Raw genomic sequence first — 22,098 nt, forward strand, 5'->3', positions numbered from 1 at the left:
GTAGTGTGAATATAAAAATGGATTTTCTATCTTTATATATTTGTAACAAACCGTATTATATGAATTTTGTAACTCTCTTTTGAGCTAATCATATAAATTAAAGATGTTAAAAGAAAAAAAAAAGAGAAAAAAAAAACCATTATGATGTGTTACATTATTACATCTATTATTGGCATGTACGTTGATTTTTTCTTTTTTTTTGAAAAAGAGTTCAGTGGGTTGGCAATTTGAAAATGACGGAAGGATTATTCTTCACTACGAAAAAAGAATAAACAAGAAGATACATATATTTGTCGCGTCTTTCACGATCTTATGTTCAATAGTCCAAGCACTGAAGAATGGACCCTTGTATTATTTTATCAACTTGCAAGTCTGTGAGACTTCACAAAGAAAAATATAAAATAAAAAATGATGGAACAATTCTCTCTGCTTTATAGTTTTCTTCTGGTTCTGGCCATCGTTTTGGCAACAAGCTACTACACTGATGCCTTCACCAGAAATGATTTTCCAAAGGATTTTCTCTTCGGTGCCGCCACCTCTGCTTATCAGGTTCAGACTCTGCAGTCTCCTACGTCTATAGCAAGTTGGTCTTTTTTTTTTTTTTTTTCGTTTTATAGTCTAAAAATTTGATGGAAAAAATAGTGGGAAGGAGCTGTTGATGAAGCCGGAAGAACTCCTAGCGTCTGGGATACAACCTCCCACTGTTGTAAGCTTTTTAATTTGTTAGTCAGTTTATATATACGACGTTTATATGAGAATATTCATAGATCACTGTTCAATTATTTCAGATAATGGAAGTAATGGAGGAGATATAGCATGTGATGGGTATCACAAATACAAGGTTTCCTCTTTTTATATTCTGTCTTTTACTTGTCAAAGAAGTTATCGGCTCTGTTTTTTTTTGTTTCCAATGTCGATGTTATTGTGACTTTTTTGCAGGAAGATGTTAAGCTGATGAAAGATATGGGCATAGAAGCATTCAGATTCTCTATATCCTGGTCAAGACTTATACCTAGTAAATGCCTTCTTCCTGGTTTCTTTGTTTACACGCAACTAAACGATATTGTATCTAACCTTTTAAAACCCTAGATGGGAGAGGACCCGTTAACCCAAAAGGTCTACTGTTTTACAAGAATCTCATTAAAGAACTACGAAGCCATGGTGAGGTTTTCTTTTTTCTTAATACTTAAATTTTCCTTCTGTCTTAAATACTTTGATCCAAACTAAAGCCAATTCAATATAAGCTTCTAAGTGATTTTTTTGGCAAAACTAATTTAACAGGAATCGAACCACACGTTACACTTTACCACTATGATCTTCCTCAGTCTCTTGAAGATGATTACGGAGGATGGATCAACCGAAAAATCATGTAAAGTATCAAAGAAGCTGATTCTGATCTAACAAAGCCAATTTTTAAGCTTTATTTTGTATATATCGCAGAGAGGACTTCACTGCTTTTGCAGATGTTTGCTTCAGAGAGTTTGGGGAGGATGTGAAGTTGTGGACTACGATCAATGAAGCTACAATATTCGCCATTGCGTCTTATGGCGAAGGAATAAAGTTTGGACATTGTACTCCTACCAAATTTACTAATTGCTCTACCGGAAACTCTTGTACGGAAACATATATTGCAGGCCATAACATGTTGCTAGCTCATGCCTCCGCTTCAAATTTGTATAAACTAAAGTACAAGGTATACATATATATATATATATATATATATATATATATATATATTTATTTATTTCGCTCTTAAAATCTTTCAATCCGTATGAACGTAATTCATATGATGGTGCAGAGTAAGCAGAGAGGATCAGTAGGCTTTAGTATATTTGCATTCGGGTTATCTCCTTATACAAACTCCAAGGACGATGAAATCGCAACTCAAAGAGCTAAAGCTTTCCTCTTTGGCTGGTGGGGGAAATATATAATCTTTCTTTGTTTCAATAAACTTAAGGACAAAAATCTGAAAGATATATAATTCAGGATGTTGAAGCCTTTGGTATTTGGAGACTATCCAGATGAAATGAAGAGAACCTTGGGGTCAAGATTACCGGTTTTCTCAGAGGATGAGTCGGAACAAGTGAAAGATTCATCCGACTTTATTGGAATCATTCACTACACGACTGTCTATGTCACAAACCGACCTTCACCTTCTATCTTTCCTATCAGCACTAACAAAGTCTTCTTTGAAGACATGGGCGCATACATTATCTGTAAGCCTTATTTTCATCATATCAGATCAGTCAATTGGAAACTCTCTCTTTTTAGCTGATAAATCTTCTTCTTTGCACAGCCACTGGTAATTCTTCATCAACCGAGGTGAGGCCTCTTGCAAATCTGCATATGTATATCTATGTGTGTCAAAACCTCTTTGTTTGATCTTGAATCTGAAAATATTCCTTATTGAATATGCTTTTATTGAAGTTTGATTTCACTCCATGGGGTCTTGAAAGTGTTCTTGATTATCTAAAGCAGAGCTATAACAATCCTCCAATCTACATTCTTGAAAATGGTACTCTTTATTCTATTTTTGTCTTCTTGCGTGTTTTTGTCTTTTTGAAACCACACCTATTTGTTCTCAAAGATTCTTCATATCACACTAAAAAAAAAAACAAAAACAGGTAGACCCATGGAACACGATTCGATGCTACAAGACACACCAAGAGTTGAATACATTCAAGCTTACATTGGTGCTGTGCTCAACGCCATCAGGTACAATTATCCTTCTTCGTCTTTTAGTTCATTAGATTAGCATTGATGTGTTTTAGTGGTCCGATGTCCCACTTTCATTATGGTTTACTTGACACACTGTTTTTGAAAAAAATCTTCCGACATGATCAGGAATGGATCAGACACGAGAGGTTACTTTGTATGGTCACTGGTTGATTTGTATGAGATAGTGGGTGGATACAAGCTGAGCTTTGGAATGTACCACGTGAATTTTAGCGATCCTGGTCTCAAGAGGTCTCCAAAGCTCTCCGCATCATGGTACACTGGTTTTCTCAATGGCACAATTGATGTTGCTTTTCAGTTGATAAGCAACTTCTCTGGCTCTTCATCACTGTAATGTTATAACATTAACGACTCTTGGTTCAGCTGTGATCCTGATTTGGTTTGATTTTATCTGTTATGTTGGCAAAACTCAGTGAATTTGAAAATGGTGTAAGACCAAAATAAGTTGTACGGATTCTGAAACTTTAAACAAAGACAGCACTTAATGTTTCATTCCAGTTGGCTCAAAATTTCAACATCTAGCATCTTTAACCTTTGACCAAAACGCATCCTTAACCTATAGAGTGTGAAGCAAAACGAGTGCGCATATGACATTCATTGTGTTCGTACAAACCAATTACACATAGAAAACATACTCAAAAAGTCTTAAGTTAGACTTTTTCTTTTTCATCTGTTAGCAAATCAGTTTAACGTTTCAGGTGAAAATTATATTACGTTAGTTTAGGCTAATCTTCTATTGATCGTGGTTGTCCTATAACAACAAAGTAAACCTAATCTTACTAAGAGTCGATGGTATAACCAAACGTAAGACCCAAGGATGATACTTATTGGCTCCTACTGTGATGGAGCAATTTGGAGAAAAGGATCCAACAAGTGTGAGGCACTTTGTGGCCAAAATGGGTAGACAATGCAGAAATAATATCTAAAGCATAACTATGAACCTCAGACTTCCTTGACATTCGGAGAAACATTGCTGTCCACATTCCAGGTGCAAGCTTCACCGCCTCACTCAGACACCTGAATCCATTGCTCACTCTTTTCATTGTCCCTTCTTCCTGCAGATTTGAATTCTAACAGTTCTTCAAAAGACTTTTCATTGCGGAACAAAAAAAAGAAAACGGAAGGTTTTGATTATTACTGACCCTGAGATTGACAGTCTTGTTGAAATTAAAAGACTCTTCTTCCAGGAAAATATCGACCACTCTGATTATGTCCTGAAGAAGGAAGACCCGAACTCTCTGCCCTTTCTCTGATAATATGAACAATAGTAGATCTTCCGTGGCGGAAACTACTGAATGCATGTCGAATGATTTTAGTTCAGATGATTTCTTCAATGCTTGATCTTCTGGAGAGTCTCCTGAAGTTGCAGAAGCCTGTTCGGATATTGCTGCTACCTGGAAAGAGAGTTTGTTAGCCACATTCTTCAGATTACTCAAATAATGCTATAAAGAGAAGGTTTATATGAGGATACCAGGCGTTCAAGTCGATTCCACCTTATTGATCCATCATTACAAATGACAAGTTCCCTCAGTATTTTCCTCATATCTGGGCTTGGATCTGCTAATAGCCTCCCGATAACAAATGGATATGAGCTGTCGATCACTTTAAACTCTGGATCAAGAATCTTAGCCGTGCCTTCTAGTGAACCAAGGGATCTTATGACAAGAGCATAATCTGGAGGCAGCGAAAAGTTGAACTCATACATAACATCATATAATTGTTCCATCACCCCCTGTACAGCAAAAAGCAAGGATTATGGTAGATGGCCACAATCATATCTTTCAGTGTATGTGTCTGTCGGAATTAACTTGTGAAGATACCTGGAAATCTTGTGAAATTCTGGTAGTCGAACCAAACGAAGCACGCAAAGCGTGTGAAACCGCTTGTATATCGACCCCTTCAGGCAAAAATCCCAAGGAAAGGAAATCATTTGCCAAACTTAGAGAATCACGGTTGACAAAATGCACCAGCTGTAATTGTAAAAGAACTAATCAAAATCTGCAACGTGAGGCAAAACACAATTGCAGATGGAAAACTTATTCTTTCCCTATCTGCAATAGAAAGATGCTGCATGTAGTTTATTTTTTAATCAAAATCGAAAAAGAAGCTAGAAAGACAGGCAAGCATATAAGACACAGAAAAGGAAGGAATAAACAGACGCAGAGCTTACAATTTGAATAAGTCCCACACGGTAATGGCGAGGGATATTCCCCATCATCCCAAAGTCAAAATAAACAAGAGACCCTTCTTTCGTAGCCACAAGATTTCCTGGATGCGGATCAGCGTGAAAGAATCCAACCTCAAGAAGCTGCTTTAACGAACAGGATAAGCCCTGTGAACCAAACCAATACAAGGTTCTCAATGAAACATTTACAGGCACCTAGCCATACTAAGTCCACCCCTATCTCTCAGAATCACACAGTTCTATCTATAGATTCATTTGTCACTTCGTGAGGGATGGACATTAAACATTTACAGGAACCTGGTTACTTTTTAACCTGATCAATCAAGTCCCTTTTATCAAGGGAAAACCTTCTCAGCTTAATTTCATCTGTTAGTTTTATGCCATCGATCCACTCCATTGTGAGCACTGCCGTGCGTGTAAAATTCCAGTAAATTTTAGGAACTTTGATGTTCTCTGCTCTGTGATTTCTGGACTTGATCCTAGGTCCAGCGTTGTCGTTAATCTGCTCATTCCCTGTAAATGTTCAAAGTATTGTATTTGATCATCTTATATCAGAAGAGTGTGCACAATTTTAATCAAGAGAACCTACCCAAGTCAAAACTGTATAGAGAAGCAAACCGTTCTGCATTTTTCGCCTCTCGAACGTAATCTATTTCATCAAACATATGTCTGACCTGTTCATCCAAGAGAGACATGAACACGTTCATATAGTAGAGGTAAGCAGGAAACTAGTTCGAATATTCCATATAAATGACTCACCATCTCATTCACCGCCACCAAAAGATCCTTACGGGCTTTTGCGAATCGTTTCAGTTGTCCCCCGATCATTTTGAATAAGAGGGCATCACGTGTTAGAATGAGTGACATTCCAGGTCTCTGAACCTTAACAGCTACCAACTGTCCAGAATGCAGATGAGCTGCAATACTTAAGGGAAAAAATGAAACAATTAGCTTCTAGTAACTCTAAATTGAGAATAATGGAAAGGAGAATAACGGTAGAGACCAAAAGGATAAGAAAATAGCGGAGCACAGTTAAAAGGTATCTAACCTTTGTATACCTGACCCAGCGATGCAGCAGCTACAGGCTTAAGACTAATATCTGCAAAAAGTTTTGACACTGGAGCACCTAGTTGCTCTTCAATACATCGCATGGCAACAGTAGTTGGAAAAGGAGGAATTTGGTCCTATAATCATTTAGAAAAAAAAAATTATCCAATTACTCGAGCACAGCCACATGGATAACATGAAAGAAAGAAAGATTCTCCACCTGTAATTTTGAAAGTTCATGGCAATATACAGATGGTAATATATCTGGTCTCGTGCTCAGTGCCTGTCCAAGCTGCAAGTCAAATGATATATTAATAAACAAGGACATCAAAGAAAAGACTATGATTAGTATGTTAGAGGAGTATTGGAATAGCACACAAGTAACATGCCTTAATGTAGAAAGGCCCCAAGCTGATAAGAGTCTCACGGAACTGCATCCAAATTGTGATAAAGCACTATCAAATAAATTATTGCCCGAGACATGTATCCAAAAAGCACTCTTCATGTTAAACTAATTAAACAAGTAATGGAAAACAAACAAATTTCCATAGATAGCGAACTTGCAGACCTTGACAGCCCGTTTCCTCATATCCTGAACAAAGAGCTGCCAAAAGGCAAGCTTCACCACATGGTATGAAATGATTGCAGCTCTATACAATGCCAAAAAGGGGCCAAAACGATACACTGCAGAGAAACTTTTCGAGCTATATGCTCCAAGAGCTTGTCCAAATTCGGTTTCAAGGGATTCTCTCCGCAACTTTGCATAATCTGATGTAGGTATTCCACCATGTACGCTGGTAAAGCCTGATGAATACCTGCAAATCCATTGCCAAAAAGAATTAAAAAAAAAAAAAAAAATGATTAGCCCAGTAGAACATCCTCAAATCCTCGACAGGTTGTGTATCCGCAAATTATTCAATCTGATCGAGAACTCACGCTCTGTGTTGCAGGTATAATGGTGAAATCCATGTACTTGTCGTCTGTCTTGAGAACCCATTATCAGTCCCTCTCGATATGTACTCCCCATGCTTGAAGTCAATAGTTTTGTTATCACGTAACGCTACAACTATAATAACAACAACAACAACCTCAACAACATCAAAATTCAATTTCCAAAAAAAGGAAAATCTCAGCAGCATTATCATATCATATAAATCTAATTCACGTCTTGTACACCCTTGAGCTGATCTAGAACACAGTAAAAACTCCACTGAAGCTAAAGCTTGTACAACCAAGGGATTACAAAGCAAACGAGTAATCACTAATCAGCATTACGAAACTAACAGCCCAGTTTCTAAAATTTCCCAAACGCAGAAATTGTATGTTCTCGTGATAATCACAAATCCAGTAAAAATCAAGTGGATTCTCGAATCAGAAATCCAGAAATTTCAACACGAAAATCATCCACACCCGCCAATTTCTAACGAATAAAATCAAAAATTGCAGTCAAATGCAAGACATATAAGGAAGAGAAGAAAAAACGCACTTCCCCGGAGAAGCGACACCCGGCGGTGATGGCGGAGAGCAACAACGACATTCCTCATCGGCTAACAACAACACGAACGAGACGACGACGAGGATCTATTAAGTCGAACAGCTTGCGAAAATCCCATAGTCCGTCTGATTTCACACCGCTTCGTAGCCTTTTTTTTTTTTTTTTGATGCACTGAAACTGTTCGATAAAATGCGTAAACGAGATCCTCCGTCCGTAGAAGAAGCAGAAGGAAGAAGAAAGTTTTTGAGAGTAAGTAACCACGTAAAGGAAGCAAAACAGAGCCCAAGGACACCGAGTGAATTAGTCGCCACGTCCATGACACGTGGTGAATTCCGAAGCAGTCGGCTTGATCAGGCCCATTAAACTTAGGCCCATGAAATTCAACTAAACCAGATTAAGGATAAGAATACTCTTGTCTCCAAACAGAACTTCAAAATTTTCAAATCGGAGAAGGGATAAATCGACGATATCTTTTCTTTCTCACACGATATATACTTTAACCCTTAGTCGTCGTCGTCGTCGTCTCCGGCAGAGTCAATAACACCGATCCGTTTAAGAGATGGAGAAGTCAGTGGATCTAGTTCCGGCGATGGTTGTATTTCTCGCAGCAGTTCACGTCATCGCCTTGGTAACTTTTTTTTTTGTTCACTTTGTTCTTTCCTTAATGCTCTCTCTGACTCTCTCTGATTCGAATTTGTATTCGTTTATTATCTGTTTTTTTGGGATTTTTGGTGTGTAGGTTTACTGGATTTATAGATTGGCATCAGATCGTCCACCTCAGAGAAAAAAATCTCAGTAGAAGAAAACTTCGATTCTTCATCGATCGGTGTGTTTCGTTTTTTTTTTTTTTTTTTTTTTTCCAATCTGTTTTGATGAGTATTTATGGAATTTGAAACTTGTGTAAGGATCTTGATTAGTTGATTATATGCATACACTTTTTTAGTGTTTGATAGATTTTTTTTTTCTTCTTTTCCAATCATTGTTTCATTAGCATCATCATAAAGACTTGATATAGAGAGATATGTACTAAAAAGTTACAAAAACCAAATTTTATTCTATGCTAAGGAGGGGGATGTGTTCTTTGTTCTTCTTGGTTGGCCTTGTCCACTCACTTTTTCTCAATTGCTATAGTTTTGCAGCACCATTGATTGATTAGTTTGATTACTACAACTTATTGATGAAGGCACCTTGATTGATTTGATTATTGGTTGGTCCTGACTCCTGTAAAGGGTAGGGGTTTCTTTTGTTTTTTTTTAGAGGGTGCCTTCTTGGTATGTTTTTAGAGGAACCGTTACATTTTCGTTAGTAAAGTTCAAACTTATGATGAGTGTGACCAAAACGAAAGAAAGTTGTAAAAAGGATTTGATTGATGATGATGAGTGTGACCAAAAGTAAGAAGAAGCAATTGTAGTAGATATGGTTATTATAACTGATGTTTAGTAAGTCGACCAAAAGAAAGACCAGACGAGGTGTGTGTGTGTTTTTTGTTCAGTGGACTTATTATATAGTCAAAGGTCAATTCTAGTTTACACTCTAAATTTAGGGGAGTTCTTGTACTTAGGATTTTCAGATTAGATTTTTTTTTGGAGAGATTAGTGTTAATCAACTGGGAGATTAAAACTTTTGTCAAGTTAGTCACTAACCCTAGTGTGTCCATAAGTCTTTATAGCTTTTAATATCTCAAACCAACTCTTTCGTCGAAATTAAAGAGGATTTGGTGAAGAGAATTAATGTGGATGATGATGACTACGTCAGGATAAGAAAACGAAACACTTTTCTAGCCTGAGACACTGCAATTTCAATTTGTTTCATGAGTAATGCGTGACAGATACATCTCAGTACCAAAACAACATGTCTATTTATTTAATCAAGTTCTGAAACGATGCCAATTAGCTAAAATCCAAAAACTGTTTAAATAAATGCCATAACAATATTTATATGTTTACTTTTTCTTTATCAAATTAGTCCATTACAACATATTCTTCTACAAAAAAAAACAAATTATTACATAAAATGATAGATAGCCGAAAATTACATAGATCCAAACGTGGTAGCTGAGTCAACCAGTTAATGTGTGCTGGCTTGGATTGTATGCCATGATAACAACAAAAACAGCTACCTTTTTTCCAAAATTGTTTATGCTCCAAGGACACCTTTTAGTAAATCGTGTTAATCACATTTATCATACCAGTCAGTGTAATAATGAATTTTTGTCAGAATTAAGCAACATATGCTATCTTCTTTTCTCCATCACATATACTATTTCCAAGTTGTAGCCACAACCACAGAAAGAGAAAGAGAGAGAGAAAGAACAACGTAATCAATCACAAACACACAAGCCATGAACCAAACCAAAACCTCCACCGACGATAAAAACACCAAACCAGCTTCATGGACAACCGAAACAATCAACGGTGGATCCTTTCGCCACGTTGACCTCAACACCGGAACCAACGGCTGGTCAACACCACCAGGTAACGTCTTCCCTCTCCGTTCCCAAAACTACTTCACAACCAAACAAAAAACTCCCGGCGGAGACTACCTCCTCTCTCCCGCCGGCGTAGACTGGCTCAAATCCACAAAAAAACTAGACCACGTCCTCTCTCGTCCAGACAACCGTGTAGCACACGCAATCAAAACCTCCCAATCTCCTAACAGCTTCATCTTCGCCGTAAATCTCCAGACCCCAACCAAAGAACATTTTTACAGCTTGGTCCTCTACTTCGCAACACAAGAACCAGTCCCTTCAGACTCGCTCCTCCACAAACTTATCAACGGAGAAGACGACACGTTTCGTGACGAGAGGTTAAAGATTATTAGCAATGTAGTGAAAGGTCCTTGGGTTGTTAAAGCAGCGGCTGGCAAGTTTGGTGCGTTCGTTGCTGGCAAAGCTTTGAAGTGTAGTTACTACAGAGGAGCTAACTATTTCGAGATAGATGTTGATATAAGTAGCTCGGCGATCTTGACGGCGCTTGTTAGGTTTATGTTGGGGTACGTTACGAATTTGACGATTGACATAGGTTTTGTTGTGGAGGCGCAAACGGAGGATGAGTTGCCGGAGAGATTGATCGGTGGTGTTAGGATTTGTCATATGGAGTTAGCGTCTGCGTTCTTGGTTGATGATGATGAGAAGAAGAAGGATGATGATATTGATTTGCAACAACGGCGGAGAATGATGGGTGCGGCGGAAGGAGAGAACACGGTGAGGATGTGATTGAGAAACGAAGTCAATGTTTTTATTATTAAATATATAAATTGATCTGAGTTGTAGAAAGATAGTTTAATATTTCAGTTATTTTGTTTCCACGATGAGAACAAGGTTTGAGATTCTTTTTTTTGTGTTTGACTTTGTTTTGTGGACTAAAGAAATTTTTAATAAGGATTAACTTTGAAATGAGTTTTGAGTTAGAAGAAATGAGGGAAAATGGTGTGTTTCACACCCTCAATTTTTGTATACAAAATGACGTGAGTTTTATTTAATGGAATGTTAACTCATCGTTTTTCTTGCCACAATGTTCTCGTCATTGATTTCTAAGGTTGACAAAAATTTTAATAAAAATTTATACATTGGTTTCTGCTCAAAACAAATTTTGGATAGTAATTTTGATGAGTTAAGGTGAAAAATACCATGCAAAAAGGTTGGGTTTGAAATACAGAATTTTTTCCAGAAAAGAAATAGACAAAAGTTTATGTAGTTTATGTAGTTTCAATGTTCTGCTACTAACTTTTCAAGAGCATACGGACAGACATGTCCGAGCAAAGGCAGCGAGAGTTAGCCACTTTGGGGATGTTGTGGGCTTTAGTCCACCAAATGGACTATCATTTTGGTATCAAGAACCTAATTAAAACAAATGGATTCTGACTTTGATGATCGTGCATCTCTTTTGCAGCCTTCGACCGCTTTCTAGAGTCGGGTAAAGAGTAAAGTTAACCACTCTTATTTAGTACTTTAATAAATCTTATATAAGGTTAGCATCTATCAGTCCTTAGGACCTTAGTTCGGTGCAGGTAATGTCGGCTTGTCATCGCATAAGCTGTGGAGTTTTATTGAACTGATCAATAGAGCGATACATTAAAAAGGAAGCTATTTCTTAAATATGAAAGTAACAGCTGATATGTAAGGAAAGCCATAATCACATATACTTCCTCTCTTGTTGGGGTAACCTGGAAAGTCCCATTTGTCAAATTGCTTGATTAAACGCAAACCCTTTTCTTCAGCTAGAGCTTTTATATCCCACTTGTTAAATGGGCGTATGTTACGAATAATATGAATCTCTCCATCTTCCTCTTTCAACATCTCTTTTGCACTCTCCATAAATCCTCCTAATACCCCATGGTGTTTCCTGTGATTTTTACACACAAATGTTCAATATTATATTAAATAGGAAACATTCTGTGTTTATATATATACCTGTATATAACTGATCTTTTTTTTTACTAAATATAATTGATGATCTTCATAAACATTTTAAAACATATACTTAAAGAGTTAAGAGATAATCTAAAAATCTTAAAGAATATGGTAACTTGTAGAGGCATTCCTCTATTTATTATGTAATCTATCTTTTTGGTGAAATTATTATGTAATCTATATAAACATTATACATATATTTTAAATTATCTATATGAAAGCGATTCCAAAACATGAATACGAAGTTACGAACATCCTAAGTTTTGCATCAAATCTCGAGATCATAATTCCAAAAATCTTTCGATATGATGGGAGAGAAAAACCTTACCCTGCATGAGGAAAATGAAAGAGGATAACATCGTATCGAGCTACACGATTGTCTGAGGTGATGGAGTGTACGCTAACACCACGGACCACGGTGCACCCAAGTCTCTCCAACTCATCCACGTTCACTTTTCCATTGTTGTAGTTACGCCCTAGCTCCTCTACCATACACAACATTAATCATCAAATTTGATAAGCTAAAGTTTATGTTTGCTTGTGGTGAATAAATGTTATATGATAACAACAACAATATTTATCAGATGATTAATAATGTTTTACTACGTACTACAGTACCTCGAATATCAAGGGATGTTGCAGTGATGCTGATGGCAGGACCAAATGCTTTGGCCAAAGACAAAGAAAATGAAAAATCTCCTTCTCCGACCACAAGTATTTGCTTATTGCTGAACCTTAACTTTTCTGATTGCTGAATATCCATTTCAACATCTGGCGTGTCTTTTCAACCAACACCATGTCCTTATATACACATATGGATGCTTGAGTCAAATTAAGAGAGTTTTAGTGTTAAATGTTTGGTTTTGTATCCGTCTCTTCGAATATTGTGATCATTTATATATTTTGAAGACCTTTCATATTCTATTAAGTATTGATTAGTCAAACTTCTTCAGTTCTTCTGTAATTCTCTTTGTTCAAAAATATTATTACGGGTTAGGTTTGTTTAATCTTTACTTTAGTTTGGTTAAGGATCATGAATGTTATTTTGGCCCTAATAAATATGATTATCATATATTCATATACTACTACGTATATACAAAGGAGTGACACCTTCTGATTCCTTCTAGGGTCTAAAAAAAGCTGAAAAAGCTGGGGGAATTTTTTTTTCTTTCTTTTGGGCAATTTTAACTGAAAATATTGAAACGTTTTAATTGAATTATAAGGTTTCTTTTTTATTCATTAGAAACAAAAAGTGTAATTAGGTTCCCCAGCTTTGAAACATAGTTTCCAAAAATTGTAATTGAAAATTAGACAAGAATGTTCTTACCAAATTAGCAAGAGACGACAAACAAAGAGATGTGTGTTGTGTTTGGTCAAACATTTTAGCAGCAAAAGCTTGAACTTTTCCTTTCCGTCTTTCTCCGATCTGATTTCATCCTTTCATTTATCTTCTTTGTATCCTCTAAATTTAATAGAGGCATTTTATGTTTCGTAATGTCTAAAGATGTTGGCCTCAGAGCTTCACTGGAGCTTTGTGCTTGGTGTGGTCTCACTGTACGGAGTAAACTAAGGTCTTGGACTCTTGGTGGCTCATTGGGTCGTGTAGATACAGAGTATTACATGAAATATGTTCAGCCTTCTGAATATGCATATCCAACGCATCCCACATAAACGGCTGTTTTCATTCTACGTTGCATCCACTTCAACTGAAACAGGGACGTCTTGATGCTTGGTGTGCTTCTAAACCGCGTGGAGCACATTCTAGCTGTGCTTGTTTCTAGAGTCTGGCCTCTAGGACCATTTTGACGATGTCATCCGATTCAGAGCATGGCTGAGCTGATTATAGACAAGCAAAGATGTGTTGTTTTGCATCAAAGTCACCATAACAAACCTAATACGTAATTTGATACTTCATTAATACTTTTGATTATTTTTTTTGTTGTTTTCTTACATAAGAATGTTTTGGTCAAACATTTAGTTCCTGACCTTTTCTTTGGTAGCTCTTGATGTGATATTTATCCTTTCATTTCTGATCTAATATCATTTTTTATATCTTCTTCTTCTCCTCCAGACCAAACACACATCAAAAGTTGCAATATTAAGCTCAAAACAGACTCAAATCTTGAATTTTTCCTTCCTTAATAGCACCAGAGATGGAAGTAGAAGAGCAAAGCGAAAGTAAATTACGTAATGTGGTGTGTGGTCCGGCGCCGTGGCTAAAGATGTTGGCCTCAAAGCTTCATTGGACCTTTGTGTTTGGTGTCGTCACAATTTATGGAATAAACCAAGGGTTTGCTTACTCATTTGGAACAGTAGCTACAGAGTATTACATGAAAGATATTCAAAAGGTTCAACCTTCTGAATATCAAAGTATCAATGCAATCAGTAAGATTCCATGGATCATTAAGCCTCTTTGGGGCATTCTCACAGACGTTCTTCCCATCTCTCGTTTCCACAGAAGATCTTATTTCATATTAGCTGGTAAATGTCACTCGAAATCGGAACAAATCCTCAGCAATTGTCTCATTAATTATATGCTTTTTGTACTGTCTTTGCAGGGTTGCTTGGAGGGGTTTCTTTCTCGTGCATATCGCTTCAGAGTAATCTACACCTTTACTTGGCAATAGTTGATGAAAATATCAAGTGCTGGAATGGCGATAGCTGATATGACAATTGACGCTTGCACTGCTTACAACAGTATGAAACACAAGTCTCTTGTATCATATATGCAGAGCTTATGAAGGTTAAGCACCTCCGTTGGAGCACTTGTTGGTTTTTTATGAGTGGTATCTTAATTCATCTTGTTGGCTCCAAGGTTAGCGAACCGTTTGCTGTGACGTTTTCCATTTGGTGATTTCTCTCTAATGTTTTGTTTTGTTTGCCTTCTAACATTATAGGACGTGTTTGGCTTGATGACATTTCCATTTGCATTAGTAACTGTAGTTGGGATCGTGTTTATTGAGGACCCTCATGAGCAGGAATTCAATACATTCACCGATGCATGGAATGCCTTGTGTAGGAGGATGAAGCGCTCAGAAGTGTGGCATCCGAGTTCGTATATGTACATTTCCCTTGCTTTTGGTGTGAACATTCATGAAGGTATTTTCTATTGGTTCACAGATTCAAATGATGGTCCTTCGTTTGGTCAGGTAATCCCAAAACATGCAGCTTCAATCTTTCAAACCCCACCCGAAAATGCCTAATATATATATACTAGGTGTTAGCTCAGGCTATGCGTGAGTTCTTACATACGGGCTATTCTATTTTGAAAAAATAATAATTAACATGTTATTATTATTATGTTTTTTTCGGTGTGCATCAAAATTAAAAGACTACGTACCATGAATTTAAATAAAGCAAAGAAATCAAATTTTCTTTTGATGATAATATTTAGGGCAATTAAGTCATATTGTATCTTACATGCCATATGCCATATATTTTTGTAGTTGTAGTCAATAGTGATGTTTCAAAATCATTGTGATATATATTTTCATAAAATTTATTTTGTGCTGTTAGTTATGCATATATATATATATATATATATATATATTATGGTGATAGCTTGAAGAGATTTAAAATGTTTCAGTTAAGAAAAAAAATTAAAATAATAAACAGTAGGTTTGCAATGTCTCATACATATATAATTAAGTGAGTCTAACCATAGATTATTAGACTACTATATTTCCATAAAAAAACAAAAAAAAAACCAGTGACTACTTTATTAGGTTATTATCTTAAAGTCTTTAATTGTGTATGGACTTTGATTTATATGAAACTAGCAATTGACCCGCGTTACGCGCGGTAGTTAGATGAAGGTGTATTTGGAGGTTTTGTTGTGTATATTATTTTTCGGCTATGTAAATTCATTTTTATGCGTGTTTTCTGTTTTCTAACGGCTTCCATATAATTTTTTCTATATTTTGTGACCATTTGACTAAACTTAATCTCTGCGTATACTTTATCAAACTATATTTTGGCACACACTACTGAAACAATAGCTTCTGTTTCTTATCGGTTCCTATGCAAAATGGTCAAGCTATATCTACTGCCTCCTGATTACTAACCTTGTCCCATAGACTGTCTGATGCTAAGATTAAGAACTCGTGTTGGTAAATTGAGATGCATGAGTATTTGATAAATACTCAGTGAGACAATCCTCTCATCTACTGGGCTATACATAAAAGCAAGTGAGATACCAATGTCCAAAACAATCAACAAACAAAGCATATAAACCAGGAAAACAAACATCGTCTCGCTGGAAGGGAGGTGTCGACCGACACCAGCCAAGTGTCGACCGACATTGGCTCTTGGTGTCGACCGACACTACCCCATAGTGTTGATCGATGCTCCTTCACTGGTGTCGACCGACACCCTCCTGGTGTCGATCGACACTGACTCTGCAATCGCGAACCGCTCAAAGCCGAGAGTCACATCTCGCTTCCAATCACCACCAAATCGCCCAATACTCAAACCCAAATCCATATGCATCCGTAGGAACCTATAGCAACCTATCCCATCAAGAAAAACACACAAAAACAGCAACAAACAAGCAAGAACAAAGGAATTTCAGGTTTAGATCAGCCATGTTCATGCACTCACCTCTTTGCAAGAAGTTTTTGACCAACCACGACGAATCCAACCTTTCTCGCAAGCTTCTAACACGTCTCTAGCTGTGGATCTTCACTCCCACAGAAAGATCTCACAAAAAACGCCTTGAAATCTCACAAACTCTCACCAAAACCTTGAGAAACTGTTTCTTTCCTTTTCTCTATGTTTCAAGCGATATAAAACAATAAAAACACAACCTAGTTCGTTCTCCCACTTAAATATCACGGTTCCTTGAGTTTCCTTAAACCAAACCGACCAAAATAAACAATTAAATCGAACTGGTCGAACCAGAAAGATGTTGGTGTTGACCGTCACCCCCTTGGTGTCGATCGACACCCATCCCCAAAATACACATTTTGGTTCGCGGATATTACAATTTGAAATTTAGTAAAATACGTGAGAAGGTTCACCCAAAAATACATTTATTAATTGTTTTAAGTTCATTTGTTTTTTTAGTTAATATAACTACAATTATATGATAGGAATCTCCATGTAACCAAATTAATATGAAAGTTACAAAAGATGTGATATAATATGAAATTTAATAAAATATGTGAGAAGGTTCATATATACTTACATTTATTATTTTTCAAATATAAATTGTTAATGTAACTAATAATATCTGATAGGAATTTCAAGCAATACAAATAATATATTTATTATAATAAAGAGATAAGGAAAAAAATTAAAAAAGAAAATAATTATTTTGGACAATATGCTACACAAATTAAAAAATAAATAAAATATTTTAAGTCATATAAAGTTAATTGAAAAAATATAATAAAATTATTAAAGAGAAAATGACACAAATTGCAAGAAGAGAGTGGCAAATGACAACTTCTTAGAGAAAAAAAAATTGTTATTTTGGACTATGTACTACACAAATTAAATAATAAATTAAACATCTTATTAAGTATAATACCAAATTATATTTTGTTTTAAATATATATATAAATAAGATAATATATGTCATAGAAATTTAATGAAAAGAATATCCTAAAAATGTTAAAGAGAAAATAACACATGTTGTAAGAAGAGAGTGCCAAATGACAACTTCTTAAATCTTGTTAAAAGAAAACCTTACTTTATTATATAAGATATTCTAGATCCACTATAATAAGATAATCTTTTAATAAATAATATATTTTTTTCATTCATCCAATTTTTAATGATAAGACTTTATATGTCAGTACTCCTTTGATTATAATTAATACGCAATACATCTCTAGCTAGTGCAAGTTTTTGAAAGAAAGTGATTATTTGATCAAAAACATGAATTTTAGTATGTTTTTCCTTCTTCATTAATTGTTCATAATTTGTTCTCTAGTTACATCTCTGTTTGGTATTGCATGTGGAGACACTGAAATTGTATGGCCAACAGAAGATCACAAGGCCCCTATAGTCTGGCTTCACGACATCGGGCATAATTGCAAAAAGTAACTTTTGATATACTTTTTCCTTCTTCATGACATCGGGCATCGGGCATAATCACATGCTTTACTTTTGATTTTATTTACCTATATATATAAAGTTGTTCACTTATCCTTTCTCTATATGAGCATCTAATCAATTTTGCTGCATTAAAAAAATATTATTTTTAATATTCATTGTATATTTATTAGTTATAATTAATAATATTAATAAATACATAAAAACGAATTAAATAAAATTAAATAAATTTTAAAATAGTATAAACAATAATATATTTTTTAGTAAATAACAAAAATAATAACTATCTAAAAATGAATTATGTAAAATAAATGAGAAATTTAAAATAGTAAAAATAATACTATAAATTTGTTTTAGTAATAATGTTATTATTATAATTATAACCAAAAAATGATTATATTCCAATTTTTAAATGATTAATGAGTTTTAGAATGTAAGTAAGATTTTAATGCTTGGTGGATTAAAAAATAAAGTTATGTAATAGTATTTATAAAAATTTAAACAGAAAAATAAAATTGAAGTGAAACATTAGTTTCTAAGAAACATAGACCATAAAGATTTATTATTAAATTTTACTTATAAGAAAAAAAGATTAATTACTTAACTTAAGTTAAAAGTTTTGATCTAAAACAAAGACATTGTAAGGGGCACACTTTTTTTGGGAAAACTATGAAAAAAAAGTTTGAAAAAATAATCTATCTAAAAAAAAAATCAATGGTTAGGAAATATAGAAAAAATGATATGTAAGCCGTTACAAAAAGTGGCAGATGATTTGTGTAAAGTATATTATCAACTGGAGCTACAATTTTATAACATGATATAAAACATATATAACAAATATAACATATATATATATGATCAAATGCTTTTAAGTTTTAACCCAAAACATTGGCAAAAACAACATATTTAAAGTACAATATGTTTTTTTTTGAGAAAACGAAGCTGGGTTGCATCACAAAATTAACATATGCAAATAACATATGAGATTTTAGAAAAATATGCAACTTGGATTAGTGAATAAATATCTATTGTGTAAATGTTTCGCCATTTAAGAATTCTTGACTTAGTCGGAAATTCTATTATGGCAGATGATGCATTTGGACAACCTCATTGTAGCAATATAACACTAAAACTGTTCATGAAACTTTGTGTATTCGCATTTAATGTAGAATATCGATATGTTTAATTGGTCTCTATAATTAGGTTAACGATTGACATTGACGTAAAATAAGTACGATACTTATATAGATTTATCTTTTAATCTTCAAATTATATTCATATTCAATAATTCTTATTGATAAAAAAATTAACTAAAATTCCACGTAAAATCGTAAATAGATATAACAAAAAAATATCATCTTCAAAAATATATATGTTATATATCACTGAGTAAAGTAAGTTTTGTATTTATATAAATTTATATTCAAAAATTGAAATGATTATATTTGAGCTCAACAATTTCTATTGATAAGAAATATTTTAAATTAAAATCTCGCGCATGCACGGATACAAATTATAGTATATATATATATTATTTGTTTTTTTTTCAAGTATCTAAGTCACCTATTTCGTTATAACAAAAGTTTAAAACGAGTGACATCTTCTACTAAGGGCATCATTAATGGGAGAACTTTTTTTTGTGTTCTTAGATTAAATATATAGTGAAAATAATGTTAGATCAGTTGTTAAGATCATAGGTAAAAAAAATGGGAGAACTAATTATGGTGTTCTTAGAATAAAGATATAGTGAAATAATATTCATAAACATTTTACAAATTATAAAAAATTATAAAATAACATTTAAATTGCTTACTTATATAAAAGCAATGGGAGAACTTATAAATTAATATAATATTCATAAACATTTTACAAATTATAAAAACTTATAAAATAACATTTAAATTGCTTACTTATATAAAAGCAATTGTATACTTATAAATTAATATAATATTCTTAAACATTTTACAAATTATAAAAACTTATAAAATAACATTTAAATTGCTTACTTATATAAAAGCAATTGTATACTTATAAATTAATATAATATTCTTAAACATTTTACAAATAATAAAAACTTATAAAATAACATTTAAATTGCTTACTTATATAAAAGCAATTGTATACTTATAAATTAATATAATATTCTTAAACATATTACAATTATAAAAACTTATAAATTAACATTTAAATTGTATACTTATATAAAAGCAATTATATACTTATAAATTAATATAATATTCTTAAACATATTACAATTATAAAAACTTATAAATTAACCTTTAAATTGCTTACTTATATAAATGAAATATTTTCTTTTTTTCCAAAAAATCTCGTCCAATCACATGAAGCCACGTCAAATAAGAACTGGGCTTAAATCAGTTCTACATCAAGAACTAAAAAAAGTGTTCTAAGCCACTATTCATTATTTTTATAATTTTTTTGGGCTTAAAACAGTGTTCTCCCATTAATGATGGCCTAATAGAGTAATTTATAAACACTTGTGAAAAGTATTTTTAAAAGTTGATTTTGACATGTTCTACAAATATTATGATTTGATTTGAAGTGGTATTTGTATATAATTTTTTTTTCCTTTTTAGTATTAAAATATTGGTGACATGACAAGAATAATTAATAAATTTTCTCTGTCGTACAATTTCACATAAATTTCATTTGTTATGTTCTCACTTAGCTAAAATTATATATACGTAAAATCATGTTCTTCTCTCTACTTGAAGTGTATCTCTGATCACTCTATATATTCCTATTCTTTCTGCATGCAACTCAGCTGAATTTGTACGTCAATTGAATCTTCCAAATGTATGGATCCATGCAGATGTTAAATTTTGCCATATATCTGTTTTTTAGTTTTAGTCAAACAGAAACAAAATTGAAGTTTCTAATTAGAATTTATAATTTTTATGCATAGGTAAAATGGATTTGTCCGACTGCTCCAATACGTCCCATTACTTTCTTGGGTGGAACACAAACTACTGCTTGTAAGATATACTACTTGGCTTTAAACTTCAGAAAGACACTAGTATTAATTAATATCCTTTAAAATTTTAATTAAAAACCAATAATATTGTATATAAAATTTTAGGGGCTGATGTCTGCGGAATTTTTGAGAACATGGAAGAGGATATGGCTTCTTTCAATTTAGCTTATTTGCTTGTTGTTGACCTTTTACATCATGAACCAAACAATGGTAACCAATAATCATCAACATTCAACACATAGCATGCTTAGTTTTATAGTATACATCAAATTTTTATATCAATTCTATTAATCCAATTGGTTTTGATAGTCATGATAGGACTAGGAGGTATCGGCTTGGGTGCAGCGGTAGCTCTTTACTATGCGTCTTCTTATATCACAGGAGTGGTAAACATAAACCTACAATTTATTGTTGGAATCGATGGCTGGCTTCCCGCTTGGAGGTAGGCTCGTTTTAAACCGTAATGTCACTATTTGTAATAAACCTTAAGTTACACAACTTTTAGACGTGGTATAAACCTAAATCAATCTTGCAGAAACTTACAGAGTATAACATATCATTATGGGTCCACAAGTATTGCTCCATCGTTACCAATCTTAGTTACACATGGAAATTGTATGTGTATATTGTCATCTACAGATCTACATTACAATTTAGATATCAATCGCGAGAAGATGCTGATTCTTCTTAATTATTCTTTTTTTTTCCTGTGTGTGTCACAGCTGATAATATAGTTCCCTTCCAATTTGAATACAGAAGTGCTGAAATTCTTCGCATGGCTGGATTTCCAATTATGTTTATAGAAAACCAAGGGTCTCTGAACATGAAATTAACTTCACTTTTTATTTGATTTAATTTACTACTTGACCTTATTTTTCTGAATCTAATTTTTGGATTATGCCTTGTGCAGGGATCATTATCCAATCATATCGATGATGTTCGCTCATGGCTCAAAACAAATTTCCAACTCTAAGGTCAATAATCACCACTGCGTAGAGAAAGAAATTGGAGAACAAAACTATCATACAATATACTACATTCATTTTTAAATCCTCATTTTAGTTCAAAATCAATAATATATATGAACATTATAATTAATATTATATTATATTAACTACATTTAAACAAAACTAATTACTTTATAAGATCTAAGTTATATAATTAACTTGACA

The 22,098-nt window shown here is 33.8% G+C and overlaps 6 protein-coding genes and 1 pseudogene across 9 annotated transcripts; 5 read left to right on the plus strand and 2 right to left on the minus strand.

Annotated features, from left to right (window-relative positions):
* The first annotated feature begins 279 nt into the window (after positions 1 to 279).
* LOC104736520 (beta-glucosidase 8) lies at positions 280 to 3,228 on the plus strand. 2 transcript variants are annotated; one of them, XM_087480455.1, is made up of 13 exons: positions 280 to 549; positions 643 to 706; positions 789 to 841; positions 940 to 1,015; positions 1,090 to 1,161; positions 1,282 to 1,369; positions 1,441 to 1,693; positions 1,799 to 1,914; positions 1,987 to 2,216; positions 2,297 to 2,322; positions 2,428 to 2,515; positions 2,625 to 2,715; positions 2,845 to 3,228. In XM_087480455.1, the coding sequence occupies exons 1-13, from the start codon at positions 409 to 411 to the stop codon at positions 3,068 to 3,070; spliced, it is 1,524 nt and encodes a 507-aa protein (XP_087336581.1). In that variant the 5' UTR covers positions 280 to 408; the 3' UTR covers positions 3,071 to 3,228. The 2 variants fall into 2 exon arrangements, with proteins under 2 accessions (XP_087336581.1, XP_087336582.1); XM_087480456.1 differs by lacking the exon at positions 2,428 to 2,515.
* A 303-nt stretch (positions 3,229 to 3,531) lies between these two features.
* On the minus strand, positions 3,532 to 7,881 carry LOC104736521 (uncharacterized). 3 transcript variants are annotated; one of them, XM_010456523.3, is made up of 14 exons: positions 7,455 to 7,881; positions 6,905 to 7,034; positions 6,537 to 6,783; positions 6,358 to 6,399; positions 6,189 to 6,260; positions 5,970 to 6,105; positions 5,681 to 5,838; positions 5,511 to 5,595; positions 5,235 to 5,434; positions 4,907 to 5,068; positions 4,557 to 4,706; positions 4,208 to 4,468; positions 3,879 to 4,130; positions 3,532 to 3,791 (listed from the first exon to the last, which is right to left on the minus strand). In XM_010456523.3, the coding sequence occupies exons 1-14, from the start codon at positions 7,510 to 7,512 to the stop codon at positions 3,561 to 3,563; spliced, it is 2,184 nt and encodes a 727-aa protein (XP_010454825.1). In that variant the 5' UTR covers positions 7,513 to 7,881; the 3' UTR covers positions 3,532 to 3,560. The 3 variants fall into 3 exon arrangements, with proteins under 3 accessions (XP_010454825.1, XP_087336579.1, XP_087336580.1); XM_087480453.1 differs by having other exon boundaries at positions 6,905 to 7,145; positions 7,198 to 7,714; XM_087480454.1 differs by lacking the exons at positions 6,189 to 6,260; positions 6,358 to 6,399; positions 6,537 to 6,783; positions 6,905 to 7,034; positions 7,455 to 7,881 and having other exon boundaries at positions 5,681 to 5,846.
* A 141-nt stretch (positions 7,882 to 8,022) lies between these two features.
* On the plus strand, positions 8,023 to 8,415 carry LOC104736522 (uncharacterized). Its single transcript, XM_019235038.2, has 2 exons — positions 8,023 to 8,091; positions 8,203 to 8,415. Exons 1-2 carry the CDS (start codon positions 8,023 to 8,025, stop codon positions 8,260 to 8,262), a joined length of 129 nt encoding a protein of 42 aa, XP_019090583.1. The 3' UTR covers positions 8,263 to 8,415.
* Positions 8,416 to 9,606: 1,191 nt separating this feature from the next.
* LOC104736523 (protein ENHANCED DISEASE RESISTANCE 2-like) lies at positions 9,607 to 10,857 on the plus strand. The gene has a single exon (XM_010456524.3). It carries the CDS (start codon positions 9,805 to 9,807, stop codon positions 10,675 to 10,677), a length of 873 nt encoding a protein of 290 aa, XP_010454826.1. The 5' UTR covers positions 9,607 to 9,804; the 3' UTR covers positions 10,678 to 10,857.
* A 681-nt stretch (positions 10,858 to 11,538) lies between these two features.
* LOC104736525 (uncharacterized protein At4g26485-like) lies at positions 11,539 to 12,646 on the minus strand. The gene is made up of 3 exons (XM_010456525.2): positions 12,493 to 12,646; positions 12,203 to 12,359; positions 11,539 to 11,806 (listed from the first exon to the last, which is right to left on the minus strand). Exons 1-3 carry the CDS (start codon positions 12,635 to 12,637, stop codon positions 11,548 to 11,550), a joined length of 561 nt encoding a protein of 186 aa, XP_010454827.2. The 5' UTR covers positions 12,638 to 12,646; the 3' UTR covers positions 11,539 to 11,547.
* A 1,399-nt stretch (positions 12,647 to 14,045) lies between these two features.
* Positions 14,046 to 15,077, plus strand: LOC104738163 (putative folate-biopterin transporter 2 pseudogene; annotated as a pseudogene).
* Positions 15,078 to 17,754: 2,677 nt separating this feature from the next.
* LOC147929398 (uncharacterized) lies at positions 17,755 to 21,975 on the plus strand. Its single transcript, XM_087480598.1, has 9 exons — positions 17,755 to 17,764; positions 17,810 to 17,916; positions 20,710 to 20,748; positions 20,858 to 20,927; positions 21,032 to 21,136; positions 21,236 to 21,368; positions 21,462 to 21,541; positions 21,649 to 21,739; positions 21,837 to 21,975. Exons 1-9 carry the CDS (start codon positions 17,755 to 17,757, stop codon positions 21,973 to 21,975), a joined length of 774 nt encoding a protein of 257 aa, XP_087336724.1.
* The last annotated feature ends 123 nt before the right edge of the window (positions 21,976 to 22,098 follow it).

This window comes from Camelina sativa, chromosome 13 (genome assembly GCF_030686135.1).
Source record: "Camelina sativa cultivar CO46 ecotype springtype chromosome 13, ASM3068613v1".
NCBI lineage: Eukaryota > Viridiplantae > Streptophyta > Magnoliopsida > Brassicales > Brassicaceae > Camelina > Camelina sativa.